At 36.8% G+C, this 24,338-nt stretch overlaps 1 protein-coding gene across 1 annotated transcript in view; it reads right to left on the bottom strand.

Annotated features, from left to right (window-relative positions):
- The window catches only part of DLC1 (DLC1 Rho GTPase activating protein), a 412,979-nt gene that overhangs the window by 305,900 nt on the left and 82,741 nt on the right, over positions 1–24,338 (bottom strand). The window contains exon 3 of the mRNA XM_021694274.2: positions 1,960–2,109. Within this exon, the coding sequence (XP_021549949.1) occupies positions 1,960–2,109 (150 nt within the window). The remainder of the gene's footprint in view (positions 1–1,959; positions 2,110–24,338) is intronic.

The raw sequence follows: 24,338 nt of genomic DNA, 5'->3' as shown, positions 1-24,338 counted from the left end.
TGACAATATGAAGGTGCATTCAGCAGAAATCTGGGTTGGGTTTTTTCCTCTAAATACATGGGGATTGAGGAAAGTTCAATATAGATGGAAAAGGGGAGAGATTAAAAAGATAGGGAGATATTAACAATTCTTACCAGACAACTTCCAAAGAGAAAATGTGTCCCGTGCCTACATTCATGGCAAAGAACTACTAAGAAATACCTCTTATTGAAAAATATGGTTATTTCTGGCTTTAAAAGTGATGAAAATGAGTATAATTGTTCTACACACCCTTCATATGTAATCAAGATTAAAACACCCCTTCTTGTTGGTCTTCAGATTACTTTAATTGTATTTCTTCCATTGGGATGCCTGTCCTATTAAAGTATGTGCAAGACACTATGGCAGCACCATGGAAGGAGCAATTGATTATGGGAAGACAGAAGGAGATGTAGGCAAGATTTCACTGTAAAGATGAAATGAGATGAATCCTGAAGGGTAAGAAAAAATTATCCAGAAGGTCACAGGCAAAAACAAAGATCTCATACTACTAGATTTTAAGTTGAAGCACCTAATTTCTTTTCCTTCCTTCCTTCCTTCCTTCCCTCCCTCCCTCCTTCCTTCCTTCCTTCCTCCTTCCCTCCCTCCTTCCTTCCTTCCTTCCTTCCCTCCCTCCCTCCCTTCCTCCTTCCTCCCTCCCTCCCTCCCTCCCTTCCTCTTCATCTCTTTCTCTCTCTCTCTCTCTCTCCATCGATCTGTCATCTATCATTTGCTTAAGCTCTAAGATATCCACCATAGTCAGCTAGAGAAAGCAGTGGTGTAGTGGTTAAATGACATGGCTCTAGATCAAGCCTCACTGGGTATGTACGTCAGCTCTGACACATATAATTACTAACTTCTCTGTTTCACTCACTTGAAAAATGTGAGGAATGAATGTGTTAGCATATATAAATCATTTAGAATAATACCTAACATATTCCAAGGTTAGGTATCATTTTGTTTATTTACTTTGAAATATTCTGCCTCATAGTCAGAAAAAGTCTTGAATAACTTCAGAATCAATGATAGAACTACACTAATTAAAGAATATGATCTAGTTTGGTAGGTGCTCAGATTTATATATAGGACTTTCCACCCCTTTGATCTTAGGTAAATGCATAATTTCTTGCCTTAATGTGTTGATTATTGCATAGTGAAAGTAATAGATTAATTGAAAAGGGATTCATGGCTTAATTAAATCTACCATCACATTTGCTTGATCTATACAAACTAAGCCATTTAATATAAAGCTAATAGTAAATATGTAAAGTGTACAGTCAGTCCTGGCATCTGCCTTCCAAATTTTATTTTGAATGTCAGAATCTCAGAGGAGTGTCTGTCTTATATGAAATTAATGCACAATAGAATAAAATTCTCCCTCTGGCCTATTCATTGTGTTTCACAGAGTGAATTTTTAGAGTACTTTCAAGTTAATCTCATCTAAATTATTTCTTGTAGTATGCTGGGTCAGTCCAGCATCCATTCATCCATTCACGCATCTATCCAAACATCCACGCATGCATGTGTGCATGCTGCAGATATTTAGGCATCTTTCACATGCAATGTAAATTTGTGAGATACTGGAAAAGAAATATTAAACAAGATAGACATAGCATTGTGAATGGTGTTCATAGGATGTCAGAGAAGACTGACAATGAGAGAAACAACTACAACAAAGATGATTTGATCTCTAGGAAACATAATTTCCCCAGGTGACCCTCTTTTTCGTCTAACTAATAATAACCATTTCCTTTTTAATCACACTTCTCTTTTAAATAATATTGCATCAAGCACAGAATTACTTGAGTGCTCCTTATGGAACACTTATCAGGGCCACACATAGGTAGTGCTCCCATCGAAGATGTTTCATTTGCAAGAGGGACTGTATGAAATAAAGAGGTAGCATTCTAATGGGGAAAAGAAGCAGAAAGGAAAGCTCACAGGAATGTGCCGCCGCAGGTTCGTTGGTGTGCTGGACGGAGAGGAGCTGGTGCTGAGGGCATTCTCAATGTCCTGATCAAGTTGGTCCAGTTTCATAATTAGCAGCACCATGGAGTCCAGCCGCGCCCTATCTCGATCTTCTCTTATTTCCTGAGGAACAGAACATGTTGTTACTGAATCTGAAAGGCCATTTCTTAGAAAGAATAAAAAGTTCCCTGTTCCTCAGTGTGACAAAAAGGACACTGAATAATAGGCAGCCTTCTACTCAACAGGGAAAGGAAGTTCTATTCTGTATCATCAATGGGCTCTTCATTGGGAAGATACTGACCTACTGCCAAGGAAGCATTTTACTTGAATTTTAAATATACATCTTTTGGAAAAAAGTGCAATGAAAAAGTAAAACATCAGCGAGGACTGATACGTATTTACTACTTTTCAGTTCATTATTCTTGGGAAAAGTTATACATTACTTTTTTCATGGTACAGATCAACTATGACATACTGTTTGTGGTTAGACATTTAAGGATCCATACAAGAGAATATTTTTGAAAGAATATTTCTGAGTATAGTAAAAAATTGGGAAAATAATCAAAGAAGGCAGGATTTCAGTTTGTGCAGTGGACAGGTTTTTTTTGTTTTTTTGATTTTTTGTTTTTTGCCTTGTACTTTTTTTTATTTTTATTTTTTTTTTGTCTTCTGTGACTGGGATTTATTTATTTATTTATTTTTTAAAAAAATTTTTTTTTTTATTCTTATGTTAATCCCCATACATTACATCATTAGTTTTAGATGAAGTGTTCCATGATTCATTGTTTGTGCATAACACCCAGTGCTCCATGCAGAACGTGCCCTCTTTAATACCCATCACCAGGCTAACCCATCCCCCTACCCCCCTCCCCTCTAAAACCCTCAGTTTGTTTTTCAGAGTCCATCATCTCTCATGGTTCATCTCCCCCTCCGATTCCCCCCCTTCATACTCCCCCTCCTGCTATCTTCTTCTTTTTTTTTTTTTAACATATAATGTATTATTTGTTTCAGAGGTACAGATCTGTGATTCAACAGTCTTGCACAATTCACAGCGCTCACCATAGCACATACCCTCCCCAATGTCTATCACCCAGCCACCCCTTGTTTGTTTTTGTTTTGTTTTGTTTTTGCAGGGGGCCATTTACCTACTGCTACTTCAGGCTGCATCATTGTCAATATTTCTCTTCAAGCTTCTTTTTCTTTCAAACACTTGAAAAAAGCCCCCACAGTTGTATATATTTTTGTAAATGATCACGCTAAATTCTCTATAGTAGAGAGATATGTTTATGGAAATACTGTTGCTTACAGGAATACCTAAAGCTTCTCATTAACCTTATAGAGTTATTTGGCCATGACTACTTACTATTCTTGCATATTCAAATCAAGTCAATTAATATTAGGCATCTTCCAGATTCCCTGTGTGTTGTGTAAGGTATCAAGGTTGGGTAGAGTATTGGGTGGGGGAAAAAAGGCCATGGAAAGCACAGTAAGGTTCTTCAGAAGCAAAATCTGTTGAGAGATATAACAGACTTGGGGCTAGCCCTTTTGAGGAAAATCATTTGTCACTCATGTTGCCATCTTTTCATCTGTCTTTGATATTTATCTGGATGAAATCAGCTTTGAAAGAACACTAGTAGAGACCTCAGAGGGAAAATATATCACAACAGAAGCTTGAGGGGTGTGGGTACAAGAGAGCTTGTGATGGTATTGGCAGTGGGATGGTAAGATGACTGCCTGAAACAGACCTTTTGTTTTTGGCGTTTTTCTTTTAGTCCCCTAAATTCTCTAGCCATCATTAGGAGGGAACCTCAAAGAACAGGGACTTACTAGGGTAATTTCATGGGTTAAATAATTCTATAGGGGTCTCTGTATCCATAAGAGCTAGAGCAGATTGTTAATATTACAGAGCATTATTTTCCAGATGTCAAAGAATTGGTTTATTAAATTAAATTGTTCGAAGAATCATTAATTAAGTTTGGGTATTAATTAATACCCAAGTAAGTTATTTGGGTAAGCTGAACTTGTGTCTGGTTTAACAGACTAATGTCAAGATGAAAGAGTTAGTCCTACTTCCAAAAGGACATCAATTTTGAGAATCAACTAAGAATTTTTTTGTTGTGTTAATTACTTCAGAATACTGTGCTGTGATTATTACTTAAATTTCCTTTCATTGTCCCTGCTGTCTAAAACATGTAATGAGACTCTGACACAATTACAGACTCTTGTCATCATAAAGTTTTATGCTTTGTACTTAAGAGTGTCCAGGATATTTGCAAACAGACTTAAACCTTACTATATATCATGTCCCTCAGTGTTACAGAACTTTATTTTATTCAAAAGAGCCTTATTGGGGTACCTGGGTGGCTCAGTTGGTTGAGTGCCCGACTCTTGGTTTCGGCTCATGTCATGATTTCGGGGTCGTCAGATCGAGCCCTGCGGTGGGCTCCATGCTGGGTTTGGAGACTGCGTGAGATTCTCTCTCTCTCTCTCTCCCTCTGAGCCCCCACCCCGACCCTGCTTGTGTGGGCACACACGGTCTCTCTAAAAAAAGCAAAAAACAAAAACAAAAAAACCCAAAAGAGCATTATTTATAGTAAAATCCTGCTTCTACATTAAAATGGAGTCCTGGAAATACTGGAGATTATTCAGTGTAATTCTCTTTTAAATACCCGGAAAATGGAAAATCTGACTAATAGACGACTCAAAGTCCTCTTAATTACTTCTCCAATGTATTTGCTCGTATAATTTCCTTCTTTTTTAAACCAAAGTTTGTGTTTGGCAAGACAATGTTCTTTGCATCTCTATATCCACATATGTTTTTTGTGTGATTTTCATTTCCCAATTATAACATCCTCAAGCACAAAAATTATGTTTTTCTACCTGGCAGATGAGTCAAGTTATACATTGCACATGCAATATGTTTTCAGGAATAACAATAATGAAATCAGTGGGAGCCAGTGAAATAACATCTCCCAAAGCCTTAGAAAGTATATCTTGATATTTTTCCAGCTACTAAGTTAATGCTGGATAAAGCAGGATGTCATGAGTTGTCCTAGCCCTACCAGCAGTGGTCTCAGAAACAATTTGTCTTTGAATTAACTGGATGCTGAGATTGTGCTTTAAAAACATTTTCAAATCCATGGGCTGAGCGTCAAATTATTTCAAATGCTCTGCCAAAAGGAATAAAACCAAACATCCCTGGTCTAAATCATTCCTTTAGAGAAATAAGCCTATTGCTTTCCCCTTCCTTCCTGGATACTTCCTTATTCACCACCCATCACACTCAGCCTAAGTGTCAAATACACAGACCAGTATCCTGTGTTATACATCCATAAAACTTCACAAAATAGAGCTGACTATAAATCAGATGTTTTGGATGAATTTTATTGTCTTTGTTTTTAAAGCCCAGATATTAATATCTTACTGTTCTAACCTTTCATATGCCTATGGCTAAATTCCAGCAAATAGCTCATGCCTGAAAACAGAGCTGTATATTTGCAGGTTTTGGCTAGGTTGACTTCTATAGTGAACCTTTTACTTCATGCTTTCCCTGTCGTCCATGAAGAGGAACTTCTTAATAAATGAAGCCCCCTATTAATGAAGTTTTCGGTATTTCAATAACTTAGCCCACTCAAATCAAGGCCAAGACATTAAATTCTCTCCCCTCCCATCTTTCCTTCCTTCTTTCCTGCAGTCATAGCTGTTATGGGTCAAGCACCATTAAAGGGACAAGATGGTCACCAGTGATAAGAGATTAAAAAAAAAATCCCGGCTTTCCTGAATATTATAGTCAACCATGAGAAGACAGACAACAGAAGTTAACAAATTCATAAGTAGGATGGTTTCATATAGGAACAAGTATAAGAAGCAAATATATAGGGTAAGAAGCTACACAATCACTGAAGAGGGGTTGTCCCACTTGGCATAGGGTGACTGGAGAAGAGTTTTCTGTGGAAGTGAGGGCTAAATCAGGATCAGGAGAAAAAGAATGGGGTAGAAGAGAGATATGGAGGTGGAGATGGAGAGAGAGAGAAAGAAAGGGAAAAGAAGGAAGGAAGGAAGGCAGGAAGGCAGGCAGGCAGGAAGGAAGGAAGGAAACAAGGAGGGAGGGAGGGAAGGAAAGAGAGGAGAAAGGAAGGAGGAGAACTGGGAAAATAGTATTCCATGCAGAGTGTTGAGTGACACCAAGATACTGAGACAGGAATGAGTTGGATGAGTAAGAGGATCGGATAAAAGATTGGGAACGCCGGGAAGGAGAGTAACAGGGAAAGGAATGAGTGCTAGGACACTGTGAGGGTGAGTATAAACAGGAGCCAAATTATATTGTTATGAAGGTCACTGTAAAGAGGTCAAATTTATTCTTTGTAGTGGGGCCACTGGCAGGATGTCAGCAAATAAGTGATCCTCTACCCCAACTTTTAGGGTTCTTACCACATATTGACAACTAAACATTTTGGAAACATCACCCTACTTTACAGCCAGTGATGCCACATAACTAATACACACTAAATAGTTCAATTTATCTTAAGATTATTTTCTAGTCCTATAGTCTTTTTCTTCCCCCTGAGGTCTGAATTGGACCCACATTATGGTAATTATAAGGAAATAACAAATTTAAGAGCACATTTATCTTGATGAGCAATGAATAATATAAGGAATTTTGAATCACTATATGGTACACCTGAAACTAATATAACACTGTGTGTTAACTACAGTAGATTAAAAAAAAACAACAACAATAAATACTTTCATAGCATGGCCATACATATTTTGAGATCAAAGTGAAAGAAGAAGGCACTCTTTGGGGAAGCTGTTTCTTGGAAGTAGGGAGTGGTATGTTGGTAAATGTTTAAAAACTAGATTCCACATAAAAAGAAAGTCCTGATTTGTAGCATGTGTCAATTTTTCTGTGACATAAATACTGCCATGGCCTATTTCCAGCTACCAACGAGACATTACTGAATGCAGAATTGGAAGAGATGCCCCAAGTTTTCTCTTGTGAGCTTATGTGAGCTGGTAACCAATAGTTGTAACTATGGTTTAGTCAATGTAATAACATATTGAAATAATGCATTTTATTTATTTAATGCATTTACTTTCCTTAACTTTTGCTTTTGTTGCCCAGGTAGAGTTCAGGCTAAATTTTAGACTTAAATTTAGTGTTTTTCTGGAGACTTCTTTTTTCTTAGTAGTCCTCACTTATCTGCCTTCCTTGAACTATCCATTATTTATGTTTGTAAAATACCTTAAAACTCATTATAATTAATATATCTTTATACTTGTATTTTTGACAGTAAGTCAAAACATATTTCTTTGAGGAACTCATTATGTACTTGGATACTTTCCTCAGAATTTAAGACTTTAGACATCTAGGGTGCCTGGGTGGCTCAGTCATTAAGCGTCTACCTTCGGCTCAGGTCATGATCCCTGGGTCCTAGGATCGAGCCCCACATCCGGCTCCCTGCTCTGCGGGAAGCCTGCTTCTCCCTCTCCCACTCCCCCTGCTTGTGTTTCCTCTCTCGCTGTATCTCTCTCTGTCAAATAAATAAATAAAATCTTTTAAAGACTTTAGACATTTAGAACTCTAGGATCATGGCTATTGGTTCCATAGTGTCCTGACTTTGCAGAAGAATTCCAGGGAGCTTTAAGTCCAGATTACTTCTCTTTTGACAAACTGAATAGAATAGAGCCCATCTCTCCCGACTCTCTGTCCTGGTCTCTTTACAATATTCCATTTTGCTTTCCTTTCATGGATGCAATTATTAATTTAATGCCATTTAGGTATCATTTATTCTCTCCTCAATTCCTGCAACCTGGTTTCATTCCTTCCAATATACAGAAACTATGTTTTGGAAGAACACCAATAACCATGATTAAATGCACAAAACTTTTGCATCTAGGCTAGTTCTTTAACACTTTTATTTAACAATAATTTGCTATGTTTATCGACCATCTCCTGTGTGCTATGCACTGTTCCCTAGGAAGCTACCTATTTCATATTTGTACAGTTATAATGTTTATAAAAGCCATGGAGTCCAATTATGCCTTCCTCTAACTTCCCAGTTTCTCCCTCCAGAACTAGACAGCATAAAGTGGTGTCTATTCCATGAAAGAGTCTTTTAAATATTTGAAGAACTCCGTTGTGCCCATTTTCTTCCTTTTCTAGGTGAATCATCCTCAGTTCCCTTAATGATTTCTCATACGACATGTTTTCAAACCCTCATTAGTTATGTTTACTCTTCTCTGCATACGACATAATTCTGTCAATGACCCAATTAATGGTTGGTGGCCCAGAACTAAATATATTACTCTACACGTTGTCTGACCAGGGCAGAGTAGGCAAGTATTTCCCATGTTCTATACACCCTCTTTAACACAGCTAAGAATTAAGTGCCTGTTTAGAACATGAATAGGCTATTCTTAATAGGTTTGCCATGATTTGCTTTTTTAATGAGGAAAAGCTATTTAGTTGCCTGTGAGCTGACCTTGAGTCAATGGTGTGATATATGTCTCCTTTTCCCAATATATGCCTATGTAGCAGTAAGAACAGAAACATCCTGTTGTCTTGACACTGTAACTAGCTGTTGTCAAGGTATAGATAATATATGTCACTGTTGTGGAAGAAATTTCCAGTTGTATTTCTTTCTTAAACTCATCAGTGGGATACTTAGGGAAATTTGGAGAAAAACTGTTCAATTTGATTTGTTGTCAAAAGCCTAATATGGCCAACCCACATGGTTTTTCACTGGGAAATCTGAAAGATGATCTTTATTTACCCCCAGTAGCTATTTAGTCCCTGGGCAGGGAAGTCACTTTGATCACAATGGGATCTGGGGGAGATAAACAGGGTTTTTAGGGCGTCATTCTCTCCAGGTCTCTGAAAAGGAATTCTCTGAACATGAGACTCCACTACTCTTCTTTCCTTCTATCTGGGGAAGATAATTCCAACCCTCCTCTTTCTCCAGATGCTCTTTATTGAACAACACAGGACACAGTACACATACACGGAGTGGGGAGGAGATGAAAATTACCAGACATTTTACAGACTGGGCAAATATGAAGTCCAGAGAAAAGGATACTGCCCCTAGAGATGCAGGGGCTCTGTTTTCCTAATACCAAGCATTTGGAAGAAAACCAAAAAAATTCAGTAAAAGACCTAAATGCTTCCAAATAGTGGACATTTGGCTCAGCAAATTTCGCACTGCCTGAATGTTCTGCTTGTCAGTGAGTTGCGGCATCACATAGACAGCCATAATAAATTAAAGGCTAGGCCAGGAATAGAACTAAGACTTCCTGATTCATAATCCAAGGTTCTGGCCCCTACACTGTCTTTGATTCTATATGCATCTTACTGGCTATTCTGGGCTGGTAATACTCCTTGTTCACCCATAGTAGAAAGGGACCTTTTAGCAAAAGACTTGGCCCAACTTCATTCTGAATTATTTGATCTGCAGCCAGCTGGACTGGTATGAAATCTCATATTAGTGTTATACATTTCATTGGACAATAAATTCCTCACTCTAGACTTGCCTTTCTTAAAATAATATCCTGCTTAAAGAACCAGAAAGTTATTAATTTTTTTTTCTTCAGAAGCAGTGAAGATTTTCATCTGAATAGCAGTCAGAAACTAAAGATAATATAATTATCCTATGTCAGAATTTCTAGGCAAGTTAAAAGAGTCAACCTTATTTTTATTCTGGTACATTTCAAGATGAAACTTATGTAGATTAGGAGGTAGGTAATAAAACAAACCAGGAACTATCTCCTATTTGCCAGATATAGTCTGTTCAGCCACAAAATCTTTGCATGCTATCTTTAATTAATCTTAACCTGTGCCAATATCATTTTAGTATTAGATGACACAGAATGATAAATAATATCCTCATTCAACCTTACCACAAGGCAGCTTTTAACTGATATGTAAATCATAGCTTTATCTTAAGTGTTTGTATTCATTTCCTATGTATCTCCTCCCATTTATAAAGCATGGTGTAGAAAACTGGTTTCTCCTTTGCTTGATTTTTAAACTCCAGTGAGGCTTCAGATAGAGCATTTTTAAGGTGGGACTTCTGTCAATTGTTTACACAGTCTCCTGCAGAGTTTCAAAGGACATCTATGCAGGTCCTAAGGAGTGCTCAGAAGTGGCAGGTGCGAATGGGGACGAGAACTGTGTGCGCAATTCCTTTCTATTCCAGGGAAATCTGAGGATGACTCCCTCCACTAGGTTTAAAGGCCCATTTGGGGGAGTGGGATATAATTTCTACTGAAATAATTTGGTAGACATTATGAAATCAGTCTTTAAGGGCTAAAGTTGAAGACTGACCTTCAGGGACACTTAGTACATTTGTAGATACAAAGTCAGCCTTTCTGGGTTGATTATTTATTCTGTATCATCATGCTGACCTGGTATCTGCAAATCCCTGCTGTTTTTTCTTTTTTTCTTTTTTTTTTTAAATAATTCTCAGTAGTTCTGTCCTTGGGCTCAGATATTTAAGGATACATGACTTTTCCCAGTTTGAAAACAAGAAAAAAATCCATTTAACATTAAAATCCCATCAATTGTTTTCAGGAATATTATGATGGTCTTTCTTTAGGTGTGGATAACAGAGAGAGACAAAAGTAAAAATTTCTTCCTCTTCCATAAAAATATATGACTTAATTTAGAAAAAAGTCTATATTGACCTGGCTTCAACTTTTCTAGTTTTAACTCTCACACTCTTTCTGATAATGCCCAGTGTTCCTCAAATGTCTGTCATATTGAGGACTACAACTACATAATTCTTAATATTTGTCTTTAATTAGACTCACCTTTTTTTACAGTTAAAAATAAATTTTTAAATATATTCATGCTATATATGTGACAATTTTATATTTTCCTAATGTATATTAAACAATAAAATTATCAAAATAAATTATTATACTATCTGATGTGATCTCACGTAAACTATACTATGTTTTAGGAAATGCTTAGAAGTTCAGAACTTCTTTTGGTTTCTCGAACATGCCATGCTCTCTCTCTCATTGCAACCAGAATTACTAGGTTTAGCAAAAAAAAATAAGAATAAATTAAAAAAAAACATATATATAGGATACCCAGTTCTATTTGAATTTCAGATAAACAAGGCTTTTTAGTGTAAGTATATCCCACACAATATTTGGGATATACTTATACTAGGACATTTTATGTTGTTTATCTGAAATTCAAATGGAGCTGGGCATCCTGAATTTTGTCTGGCAACTCTATTTTGGCCCATGTTATCATGCTCCTTTGGTTAACATACTTCTCCCCTGCCTGGGTATAATAGAGGAAACCTTTGGTTTGGAGTACAATGTCACTCTAATGGAGAGGTCTTACAAATGTTGTGTCCTTGAATGAATGAATAGTAATTGCCTCTTAAGTTTAGTTATACAACTTCAAAGAATGGAAATTTCCTTTTCTCAGTGTCTTATTTAGTGTTATAATCCCAGGCAAATCTAAGACTTCCCATTTTGGTTTTTCTTCAGTAAAAAAATAAAATCTGATAAATGCATGAGGCTTGTCTTTTTAGAATTGCAAATTTATTTGAATTGTTAATATTTTATATGAAATTTTCTAGGAATGAGTAAATTCAGATTGAAACTTCTGCCATTGTCTATTTCTTCACTACTAGCATGTGCAATGTGTCTGTGGCTTTGTTGACACAAATGCAGAGTCCTCACATTGAAAAAGTATGGGAACTATTTATCTAGCTCCAGCTTCTCATTTTTTTGTGATGACTTACATTAGCAAATTTAAGACTTTCCCAAGCTACAAACTTAGGTTAATGGCAGGATTGGAAAACAAAGGTTTCTTGAGTTCATCTTTCCTTCAGGTTACCCAAATAGCCATTAACAGTATTAGTCCTCCAAGGCACTTTCTTCAAGTCTACAGGTGACCTGAAAAGATATATTTCCCATACAAATTTACATGCATTGAGAGATCTGGGCTGAATATGTGTAGATTAAAAAAAAAAAAAGTCACACATGGGTGGCATCTTCTTACTGTTATTAATCTATAAATTTAGAAGATAAATCATCTTATTGATTTGTTCCTTTCTACCACCTTCCCTCCCTCCATCCTCCTTTCATTTTCTTTTCCTTCCCTTTTCCCTTCTTACTTTCCTTCCTTTCTTCTGTCTCTCCTTCTGTCTTTTTGTTAACAATTAACTCTATCAGTGGTTCTCAAATACGACTATGCATCAGAACTCCCTGAAGACCTGGTTAAAACACAGATAGCTGCTGATTCAGTAGGTCTGTGATGGGGATGGAACATGTGCATGTTTTACAAGTTCCCAGGTAATGATGTGGCTGCTGTATGGGGAGCTACACTTTAAGAACCTCTGAACCACATGTTAGAGTACTAGTTCTCAACAGTGGCTGATTATAGGTATACTGGTATAGCTTTGGAAACTTCCACATACTAAGGCTCCACCCACCAAATTTCATAGGTGTAGGATGGGCCCATGCTAGTGTGTTTTTAAAAAGTTCAACAGAGGGATGCCTGGGTGGCTCAGTCAGTTAAGCATCTGCCTTCAGCTCAGGTCATGATCCCAGGGTCCTGGGATCGAGTCTGGCATCGGGCTCCCTGCTCAGCAGGGAGCCTGCTTCTCCCCCTGCCTGACACTCCCTCTGCTGATGTGTTCTTTCTCTCTCTCAGTCTGAGAAATAAATAAATAAAATATTTAAAAAAATAAAAAGTTCAATAGATGTATTCAAAGCATAGCAAAGGTTAAGAAACATTAAAATAGGTTATAATTTAACAGATTCCAGAGAAAGCTATTCCATGGTTTCTGACAAAAAATAGGCATAGATTCTTATCCACAGTGCTTCCACAATAAGAAATCCATTAATCACTTATATTAACAGAATAATAAAAAAATACAACACATAAATGTCAAAAAAGGAATTTATAACATTCAAGACCTATTTTAAATCACTTGTTAGTGATTTAATAAGCAGAACAACAACAAAACTCTCTCAGGTAGCAAGGATTTAAAAGGTAATTAGAGGAAGTTTTGAGGATAAATATTAGAAACATTTCTATACTATTAAGAAAAGGTAAGAATACTAATTATCACTCATTTTATTTAATGTTGTGATTAAGGTTCTGGCCGAAGCAAAAAAACAACAAACAGTAACAACAACAACAACAACAACAACAACAGAGTTGATTATATTACAAAGGAAGAGAGTTTGTACTTTAAAAATCACAGAGAATTATCTGATAATCAACAAAGAAAAACACAGGAACATCCTTATCCACTGTCATTAGCCATTTAAAAAACAGAATAGGGGTGCCTGGGTGGCTCAGTTGGTTAAGCATCTGCCTTCGGCTCAGGTCATGATCCTAGGGGCCCTGGGATCAAGCCTGGAGTCAGGTTCCCTGCCCAGCGGGCAGCCTGCTTCTCCCACTCTTCTATACTCCTGTTCTCTCTTGCTATCTCTGTTGTTATCTCTGTCTCTCTCTCTCTCAAATAAATAAATCAAATCTTCAAAAAAATAAAATGAAAAACAGAATGGAAAAAAAATAAATCACAGTGACAACAAAGACTAAAATATCTAGAAGTAGCTGAACAAGAAATAATCAAGATTTTCATGGAGAAAATTAAAAATGTCACCAAAGGATGTAAAAGAAGACTGAACAAATGGAGAGGTACATAATTGTTCTGGATAGGAACATTCCTTCTAATATACTTTAAAGTGAATTTGTTATGTATATTGTCTGTTTCCCCTCCAAAATGTAGTGATCATTGCCTCTTTTGTTCGCTGATACAACCCAAGAATCTAGAGCAGTGGTTAGCACATAATTATCCTACAATAAATGTTTGTTGAATGAATGAATGAAATGTTAGCTGTCTTGCAATTCATTTTTAGATCCAAAGTAGTCTAACCCAAAACTCCCGGAATTTTTTTTTTTTTTAAAGATTTTATTTATTTGACAGAGAGAGATACAGCGAGAGAGGGAACACAAGCAGGGGGAATGGGAGAGGGAGAAGCAGGCTTCCCGCCGAGCAGGGAGCCCGATGCGGGGCTCGATCCCAGGACCCTGGGACCATGACCTGAGCCGAAGGCAGACGCTTAACGACTGAGCCACCCAGGCACCCCAACTCCCGGAATTTTTTTAAAATGAAACTTGCAAAGTTGATTCTTAAAAAACAAAAATAAAGAAATCCCAAAGGAAACAAACAAAAAACGTCTTTAGTATAAGTATCTTTAAGCATATATGAAAATACAGAAAAAAATATTATAATAAACTCTGATGCTGAATGTGCCTGTCAGCTTAAAATTTGTCAGGATTTTGCTAATTTTATGTATCCCTCCCTACTTTTTAAAAAAACGATATTTTAGGTAAATCCCTGACATTATATTTCACCCACAAATGCTTAAGTCTGATAAATTGATTTTAAAATTCCCTTGCAAAAGGAAAGGAGGGAGTATTAATTGTAAAAATCTTGAAACACAACAATTCAAACATTCTTCGACACTGTATAAAAATCTACAAATGAAATTTAAGAAACGAAACAAACAAAGAAAAAAAGAGACCCAAAAAACCAGACTCTTAACTACAGAGAACCAACTGATGGCTATCAGAGGGGAGGTGGGTAGGAGGATGGGTGAAATAGGTGAAGGGGATTAAGAGCACACTTATCATGAGGAGCACTGAGTAATGTACAGCACTGCTGAATAACTATATTGTACACCTGAAACTAATATAACACTGTATGTTAACTACACTACAATTAAAATTAAAATCCACAAATGAAAAAAACATAAAAGTTAAAAGGCAATTGACAGACCAGGAGAAAATATTTGGAGTATATATAATGGAGAATTAAGAAATTACTAAAAAAATAAAAATGGCAAAAGCATTCAGAAAAGCTATTTTATAAGAATCACTAATTATTTAAAACTCTAAACTTCAGTGGTAATCAAAACAATGCAAATTAAATAATGAGAATTATTTTCCATCCATCAGATTGTCAAAAAAAAAAAAAATTCTTGACCACACTCAAGATTGACAATGTCTTCGGAAATGTAAATTTCTGCCTTTTTTGGAGGGCGGTTCGGCAGTATCTATTAAAATTAAAATAGGACATGTCCTTTAACTTGGCATTCTAATTTTAGGTATCTATCCTAAAGAATTACTTGTATACATGCAAAAAATTAGTATGCCCAATACTATTCACTGAAACATTTTTTTTTTCTTAGTGGCTAAAGAACTGGAAATAACTATGTGGCCATCAGTAGAAAACTGTTTAATGTAATAAATTATAGTACCATTACTGCTTAGCTCATTATCAAGTAGTAACAAATATGAGGTAGGTTCACAGGCACTGACACAGCCGCAAGTAACCTCGTCAGCTCTTGAATGTAAGTTAGAAATTGTGGCCCTTGGAGGGATACAGCCCTGTGCCAGGGTTCACTGCTTGACGAGTAAAACACGGTTGCCCAGGAGTTCTCACTCTTGTCTGGTGTCCTTGTGCAGGGAACAACCTGCAAAATTGTACTTGGGGCCCTGCTACTCATAAGGAAAGTACTCCAAGAAGTTTTGTTAAGTGGAGAAAGAAATGTGAAGGACAATATCCTATAGCATGAAATCTTTTAGGTACCAAATGAGCACACATATATGCATGCATGTGTGCACACACAGGCACACACACACAAACACAGACATGAAGCAAAATTCTGTATTTCCATATGCATATATATAGATGCACAAACAAGCATCTGGAAAGATACCTAGCCATTGGGAGTGGGGGTAGAACTGGGAGGGGGCAAAGGAAACCTATATGTTTTTCCATATAGTTTGAAATTCCTACAGGGAATATATGATTGTGAATTACATCAGTGATTATTATTTTTATTAGGTAAAAAAATAAGTATTTATTAAAAACAAGAAAATAAAGCACTACAAATTACAACTTAAAAAAGGTGATAAACATCACAAACATGAAACTGCCCAGAAAAAATTTTGTTAGTGAACTGTATAACACACTTTGTTAATACGTTTTTTTCCTCCTATCTTTTCTGTTACCATGAATGATTTTAAAAGACTTGGTATATCCATATATTGTCATACTGTGAAGCCTTTAACTTAGTGATTGAAAATCCTCATTAATGATATGGAAAGATGCCCACACATTCAGTAAATAAGTTTACTAAATTGTAAGGTTACTAAATTTTCACATGTGAAGAGATGATCTTGCCCATGGTTCTACCTCCCTGAGTGCCACTCTCTGCAGCCAGATTTGTTGAGATCTGGTGGTCATCTCTTTCTGTGACACCACTTTCAATAGATTGCATCCTGGCTGGAACCATTTGATGGTTCCTGATCTTCCTGGTTACTCACCAGAGTTACAATTCTCTTCTTACAGATTAGACAAATTCCTGAATAGGTGCACTGTTTCTTTTAGCCCAAAGATAGAAAAGAGTACCATTATGACCTTGGCTCTCCACCATAAAGCCAAACTGACATTTTGTGAGAAATGATATAATGATACTCCATACAGAAAAGCTAAGATTTACAGAGCTCTAGTCAGTAAGCATATAAAATATAATTTAGATGATTCTGTATTTGCGGTTTTAAGGCTAAGTTTTAGGGAATTAGCTACATACTTTCAATGAGCTAAGAAAAATATCTTATTTGACAACATTTTATTTTCTTAAGTTAAATGGCAGCTAGTGCCATGCAATGTAACTTGATAGAATTTAATAAAGTTGTTGACTATTGATAAGTACTTAACCCAAATAGTGATTTAAGTAAACATATGTCAGAGTTTTTAAGATATTATTAGGCAATCTGTTATGAAGGAACACCTACAGAATGGGAGAAACTATTTGCAAACCATCAATTGATAAGGGCATAGTATCCAAAATATATAAAAGAATTCATATAACTCAATAACCAAAAGCAAATAATGTAATTAAAATATGGCAAAAGACCTGAAAAGACATTGTTCCAAGAAGACATACAAATAGCCAATAGGTATATGAAAAGGTGCTCAACACCACTAATTATCAGGGAAATGCAAATCAAAACTACAATGAGATACGACCTCACACCTGTTAGAATGTCTAGTATAGAAAGACAAGAGAAAACAAATGTTGGAGAGAACGCAGAGAAAAGGGAACCTTGTGTGCACTGTTGGTGGGAATGTAAATTGGTATGGCCTCTATGGAAAACAATATGGTAGCTCCTCAAAAAATTAAAAATAGAACTACGATATGATCCAGCAAAAAATCCCACTTCTGGGAATATATCCAAAGGAAATGAAATCAGTATCCCATAGAGATGCTCACTGCAGCATTATTCAAAATAGCCCAGATATGAAAACAACCTACATGTCCATTAAAGGATTAATGGACCACCCCTAAAGAATTGACCACCCCTAAAGGAATATTATTCAGCCACAAAAAAGAGGGAAATATTGCCATTTGTGGTAACATGGATGAAGCTGGAGGGAGGACATTATGCTAAGTGAAAGTAGCCAGACAGAGAAAGACTGCATGGTATAACTTCTATGTGAAATCTTAAAAAGAGAACCTGATTTTATAGATTTTTAAAGATTTTAGAGATTTTATGGATATGTAGATTTTATAGAATAGAATGGTGGCTGCCATGGGCTGTGGGGTGGGGAAAATAGGGAAATGTAGGTCAAAGGGTACAAACTTTCAGTTATAAGAAAAATAAGTTCTGAGAATCTAATGTACCGCATGGCAACTATAGTTATTAGTATAGTATAGCATATTTGAAAGTTGCTTGCAGTAGATCTTAAGCATTCTCCACACATGCACGTGTGTGCGTGTGCACATGTGTGCGTGCACACACACACAAGAAGCTAACCATGTGAGGTGATGGATCCTGGTACTCATTCCACAATGTGTATGATATCATATCATCATGTCGTACATTTTAAATATACACAAATATATTTGTCAATTATTCCTCAATAAAGTTGATCAAGATGAACACAAATCATTGACAGTTAAATTCCAGCATGTATATAGTTTCCTTTTAGTATAGATATTTCTTTCATTAATCTCTTTGATGATCGCTAAATTAAAAAGGAATAACCAGTCAGTAATAGCTCCCTTATATTATCAAGCATTTCATGCACATTAGTCTCCCCATCATTTTGAAAGTCTGCAGGAGACGGGGCATCCAGCTTCCCTGGAACCACGGAAGTACTCAGCAGAGAGAATGAATGTAGTGGAACTCAAAAGTATTTTTTGATTAATTAATAGTTGTCTACTAAGTCCCAGTCTTTAATGAGCAGCTAGACAATATGATCAGTCTCTGAAAGTCAGTTTCTACAGAAAGAAAGTATGAACAGCTGCTATGGAACTTTCCCTTTTCTTTCTTTTTTTGTGTGTGTGTGTATGTTTTTGTGTGTGTGTGTGTGTGTGTGTTTTATTATGTTATGTTAATCACCATATATTACATCATTGGTTTTTGATGTAGTGTTCCATGATTCATTTTTTGCGTATAACACCCAGTGCTCCATTCAGCACGTGCCCTCTTTAATACCCATCACCAGGCTAACCCATCCCCCCACCCCCTTCCCCTCTAGAACCCTCAGTTTGTTTCTCAGAGTCCATAGTCTCTCATGGTTCTTTTTAATCGAAGAGGACTTTTCAAATGCACTGATTAGAAAATGTGTTGGCCGTAGAGTAGGTCATTATTTGTGTCCTTACAAGACTTCATAGAAACTCAAAAACGTCTTTGTGGTATAATGCTTCTGAGGGAAAGGGACATTTGAAAAATAGCTTTTTGCTTCCAAAATATTGAGGTTACTCATCTTCCAAGTCCCTGAGATCATTAAGACCTGTTTGTTTGCCTTTCTCCTGTGCATAAGGAAACCAAATGATGCCTTCTTTTTTCCCAATATGGTAATAACTCTTAACTCAAATTTCTGTCTGGGGAATGTCTCCAGCACATGGAAGAAATTTTTTTCTTTATCTATATATCTTGTTTGTTCTCCATATAAACTATGTGCCCATAAAAGGGACCAATAAGTTTCTGTGGCTTTTAATTCAAATAGTTAAATTCGATAATATATGAATCTCCTGTGGTGTGGACTTGTACCTATTTCCTACGATGGGTAGTAATTCCTTGGTTATCATTTGTATAATCAAAAATAAACACAAATAAAAATGTGACTGGTAAAGTTTGTGAGTTAGAGAGCTTAAGAATATTAAATGGCATTTTAAAATGGGATTCACGTTCCTTTAAAACATTGTTTGAAGTGTATATATAGAATATATATGTAATGAGAGTTAAATAATTAAAAGTAATTTTCTGTGTTTTCAAAAGGTGAGGTTTAAGAGAATATAATATCACTCTTTTCAGAAGTCCAAGGTAGATGGGACATTACTTGGTGCTAAAATTCTGTTACTTTCATGGTAAAATTATGAAACAAACCACAAAGTAGTAATTTAGAGCTGGAGAGTACTTTAGAGGCTGTGTAGCTTTTTAACCAATGGAAAAACAACTGTCTAAGATTAGTAATATCAAGAAACAATTGGCTCTAGGTTTTGACCACAGGAGAAGGCTAGCTGGAGAGAAGATTAAAATATACCAAGGAAAACTACACATGGTTCCTGCGTATGATGGTTGACAAAAGGGTATTTTGGCACCTGTAAATCTCTTCTTTTTGAGTAGTTAACTTACTCTTGGGGCAAATTTGGCTTATCTCTTTCTCTAGCCCTGGTTTCAGGGAGAGGTCTGTGTAATTTTTTTCCATATTTATCGAGCAACTATTAGATCAACTAACACTATTTTGTGTTACAAGAGATGAAACAAATCCTCTTTTCTTTTAAGAAGTTTATATTACATCTTGTAGACTGCCATGCAAACAAGCAACCAAAGGGGGAAAAGAGAGAGATTGTGATTGGATGATACGGGGTGAGCTTCACAGAGAAGACCACAATTAAACTGAGCCTTGAAAGCTGAGTAAGAATGGGAAGGACAGTAGGCATGAAGTGCTAGGTATGCTGGGAACAGGACATGAAACATGTTAATAAAGTAAGTTTGCACCTGATTCAATGGAGGGTGGTGTGAGCATAACACTGGCTACAATTTTGTACAAACTGCAATAAAAGATATAAACTAAACACACATAAATAGTTGTCCAACTGAACTGAACTGCACAGCTTTGCCCTGTCTCTCAAGCTTACCATGCTTGTGTTTATCTATTTTTTTCTCTTCACCCACCAACTCCCCTTTTCCAGGTCTTTATTATGATACTATTATAAGGAAAATAATTGTATTTTTGTAAAAATATTGTGCTCTCTCGGCAATCCCTACTGCCCCTGTGTAGGTCACCTCTGTTTAGGGTCTCTAAGTGGCACAGTATTTCTTCTGTTTGTTTCAAGGTGAACCTATATTTGCCATTTAAGTAATTTGCAGACATAGACATATTTTACAAGTTGGTGAAGAGGATACTCTGCTGCGTCAGTGAAGTTTTACCTCACTGTTCTTTGTGGCCAATAGTTGAGTCCTAGTATAAAATAGTAAGGATAATATATTTTTACATATATCAAATTAATGGGCACTTCTTAAACATTCTGTGACTACTTAATCAGAAATGTCATTTCCACACAATTTCTGCTTTGGTGTGTGCCATTATTCAATTTGATTAAATTCTATTCAAATTGTATTCAACCACAAATGTTTGCTGATGACTAAAAGGTCAAATACATGAGAAAGCACAGATCTTATAGTATGACCTGTCACCATTACTGATAAAATAATTCAAAGTACATGTTCTTCTACTGAAAGCAAGTTAAAGAAGGACTGGATATTTTTATGCTAAATGTTTCCTTGTAAATTGAAAGCACTGGTTCATTACAGACTTAGAAAGTCCAACCAAGGGGAAAATAAGAATTATGATCTCATTATTTTTAAGATTCTGTTATTTGCTTAGAAAAATATAACCCAAATGTAAATTTATAGCCATAAAAATGGGAGGTAAATTAAATAATCCCAATAAATGTCTTTATTTCATTTAATAGAAAAATAAGGAGATATTTCCTTATGTTATTGAAAATAGAAACACAGAAATACTCTTCTGGTAGACAGTTGTCATGAACTTCGGGAATTACAACAAAACAAAACAACTCATTGTCCCACGTGGGAAAAAATAACAGCAATGGCAAAAAAAAAAAAAAATCAGATCTCCATTATTTGTCTTAAGATATTTCTTGTGCTCTTGGTCAGAAATTAGTTGTTAATAGAACTGACCTGTTTTTGAGCAAGTATTTATAACAACCCCTGTATTCGGTAACACAATGCACCCGCGCATATTGAATTTGAATGGCCATAAATATGATAATATGCCTTAACTGCTAAATTTTGTGAGAGAGTGAGTAGTGAGAATTCTATGAATCTTCTCACACACCACATCTCTAGGAATATTGTCTTAAAAGCCTTCTAAGCATTTAGAGTATGCTTCTTTCTACTTCCTGGAACACAAAGTGCAGCAAAGGAAGAAGGGTTAGGAAGAAAGGGTCACTATCTCTGAGGGAAATATGCAAGCCCCACAGATGTACGAATCAAGCTGCTATTTCCCACAAACTCCACAGCTCCTCTTGAGCACAGGAAAGGGAAGAAAAATCCTCTAAAAAATTAACCACATGTTAGTATTGAAACGTTGCCAGGAACACAGACAGCCCTAGAGGGTTTGTTTCAAATCAATATTGATGGAGCCGTGTGGTGGGTCAAGAGAATGGCACATCTTGCTCTCAGAGTTCACAGGACTGAGTATTTTTATTCAGCCAAAGAGGAAAACTCAGAAAACAAACAAACAGCAGTGGGAATGATACCAGCAACACTAACAGTCTGACATTTTTAGATTCATGTATAGTGAGAAAGTGGTTCACTACCTCAATCAATCTTTTCATTTAATGAAATCCCTGGGAGGCAGAGGGGCTGTGTTTGGGCAGAAGGTGACATGGGGTATTACAAAGCCCTCCTGGTAAATGAGGCTGCTGCAGGTTGCTGAAATTTTTGAAATATTGGGTAAGTATTGTTATTATACCATTTCGAAGCAAAAATATGCCACATTACCATGGCCACGCTGATTGTTGTTTAATGCATATAAAGCAAAAACAACCGTATCCCCCTAAAAAAAACACCTAAAAACTGTTTCTCCCCCTTTTTTTGAGTGGATCTATTTGATTGTATACAAATTGAATAGCGGCCCATGTTTAATCTTTCAGGTAATTGTTACATAACAATTTTTTTCCACAAAGAAATTATAGCTATTAAGTACATAAACATCTAACATAAAGTTGGCAAGCAGTAGACAAATGCCTCCTTTCACTTCTGAGCCTCCATAGCACTTGCTCAATTACATACTGCTTTAGAGATGTGAAGGGGTTGGATTAGTAGTATTAGCAACAATTGCCTCGGTAATAGTGAACCAGTATCTTTTGGTTATCTCAATACTTGCGTCTATATTGTGATAAACGCCTTCTTTCCATTTCTCAGATAAAACACTTCTGACAACTCTCTACGTTCAAGTGAACCTTTACTTGGCCTCTGCCTCATTTTCTCACTCTACCTCTTTGTTCTGATGATCACAGAATTTAAAACTGAAGGAGAACTTGAGACCATTTAGAGTGACTTCATCGTTAAACAGATAGGACTACTGAAGCCAGGGAGAGCCTTAGTAGCGGCAAGGTAGATGGAGAAATCGGTCGTTCCTACTCTCAGATCTGTGTCCCAACATTTTTTTTCTATATCCTTCATATCTCATAGGGCCTCCTGTTTTTATAGTGCCATTGCCTAATTCTCTCTATACTTTCCCTTCTCTTAAAGAGTTGCCTACATTTGTCTTACCCTAGGATTTCCTTGAATTCTCCCTGCAGTCATTAGAACTTACCTCAAGTTTACTTACAATGAGACCCTACTGAAAAGTGTCATGTCAGGGGTTTTTCTTAACTTTGTCCGGTTTTTGCCTACAACTTGCCACTTTGAAGTATTAATTCCCCTAGCTTTTTTCTGAAGCAGATGTGGCCCAGACTTTAATCTGTAGGACTTCCTGCTATTTGCTTTGAGCCCACACCCCTTGCACTATTCTGTGATTGCATAAAGGTGGTGAGCGGCACTGGGCTTCTCTCCCTGTCTACTGAGTTCAGCACCCTTTCTAGGTAAAGTCCCAGGTTTCCAGCTGTTTCCCCAAACTTTTATCAGCTATCGATGCACTGCCCCCTCTCTTCCAGCTTTTTCCACAGCTCTCTGTGGACTCCTGGCTCTTAGGGCCCTGTCCTGACCCTGGGGTGTTCTGTATGCCCTCTAGGCTTCCCACCCAGGGATGATAGGCCAGCTCCAGAGGATCATTCCACTCTTCACTCATTTCTCCTCTCTCTGAAGGTGCATCTTGCCTAACGACAGCAACATAATGTCACGCCAATTGTTTCTAATTTCACAGAATCTGATTTTCTTAACATACATAAAAATTAAACAAACCTTTCTTAACCTGTTTTTGTCTCTGTCAGCCTAAAATCTATGCTACCCTTCAGCTCAGAATCCACCTCTTTCCCTGTTCTGTGTGGAAATAACTTATCCATTCTCCAGGGCATAATTTATTAGTCATCCTCTCTATGACCCCTTTCTTAGTCCCTTTTCTCTCAGAATTAATCAATCCTTTCGCACTGCCCTCATAGGCTCCTCATTCTGTGATAGTCATTTTTGTCTATTTTCTTGAAAAAATGGTGAGCTCTTTGGGGTCAGGAATAAATCTCGTTCCTTTCAATTGTATGCTTTTCTCTAGAGCATTTCACAGTTTCGACCTTTGTTAGAAACAAACTCTTAATCCTTTATTAGACTGAAGCTCTGGGATGCAGGAATAATATCTTCTTATGCTTTTGCACTCCTCACAGTTCCTAATAAAATGTTAAGTACATGGTGGTCACTTGATATACTGACTGCTTGACTGGCCAGAAATCTGGTAGCAGAGTTCCCAGTTTGGTCTTAGAGAGACAAAACCCTCTGTACAAATGGCTTCTTTGAGAACAAGGGAAGGGCTATGATTAAAATGTAGAGCTCAGGAAGGAAAGGACTTTTGTTTTTCTTATTAGTCTTTTAATCTCAGTGATTTCTAGGTCTTTGTATGAGAGTGTGCTAGTGAAAACAGATAAAGTTGGGGCGCCTGGGTGGCTCAGATGGTTAAGTGTCTGCCTTCGGCTCAGGTCATGATCTCAGGGTCCTGGGATCGAGCCTCATGTCAGGCTCCCTTCTCAGCGGGGAAGCCTGCTTCTCCCTCTCCCTCTACTGCTCCCCCTGCTTGTACTCTCTCACTCTCTCTGTCGAATAAATAAATACAATCTTA

The sequence above is a fragment of the Neomonachus schauinslandi genome, chromosome 2 (assembly GCF_002201575.2).
Source record: "Neomonachus schauinslandi chromosome 2, ASM220157v2, whole genome shotgun sequence".
NCBI classification, from domain to species: Eukaryota; Metazoa; Chordata; class Mammalia; order Carnivora; family Phocidae; genus Neomonachus; species Neomonachus schauinslandi.
The sequence above is the reverse complement of the archived record's forward strand: the minus strand, read 5'-3'. Positions and strand labels throughout refer to the sequence as shown.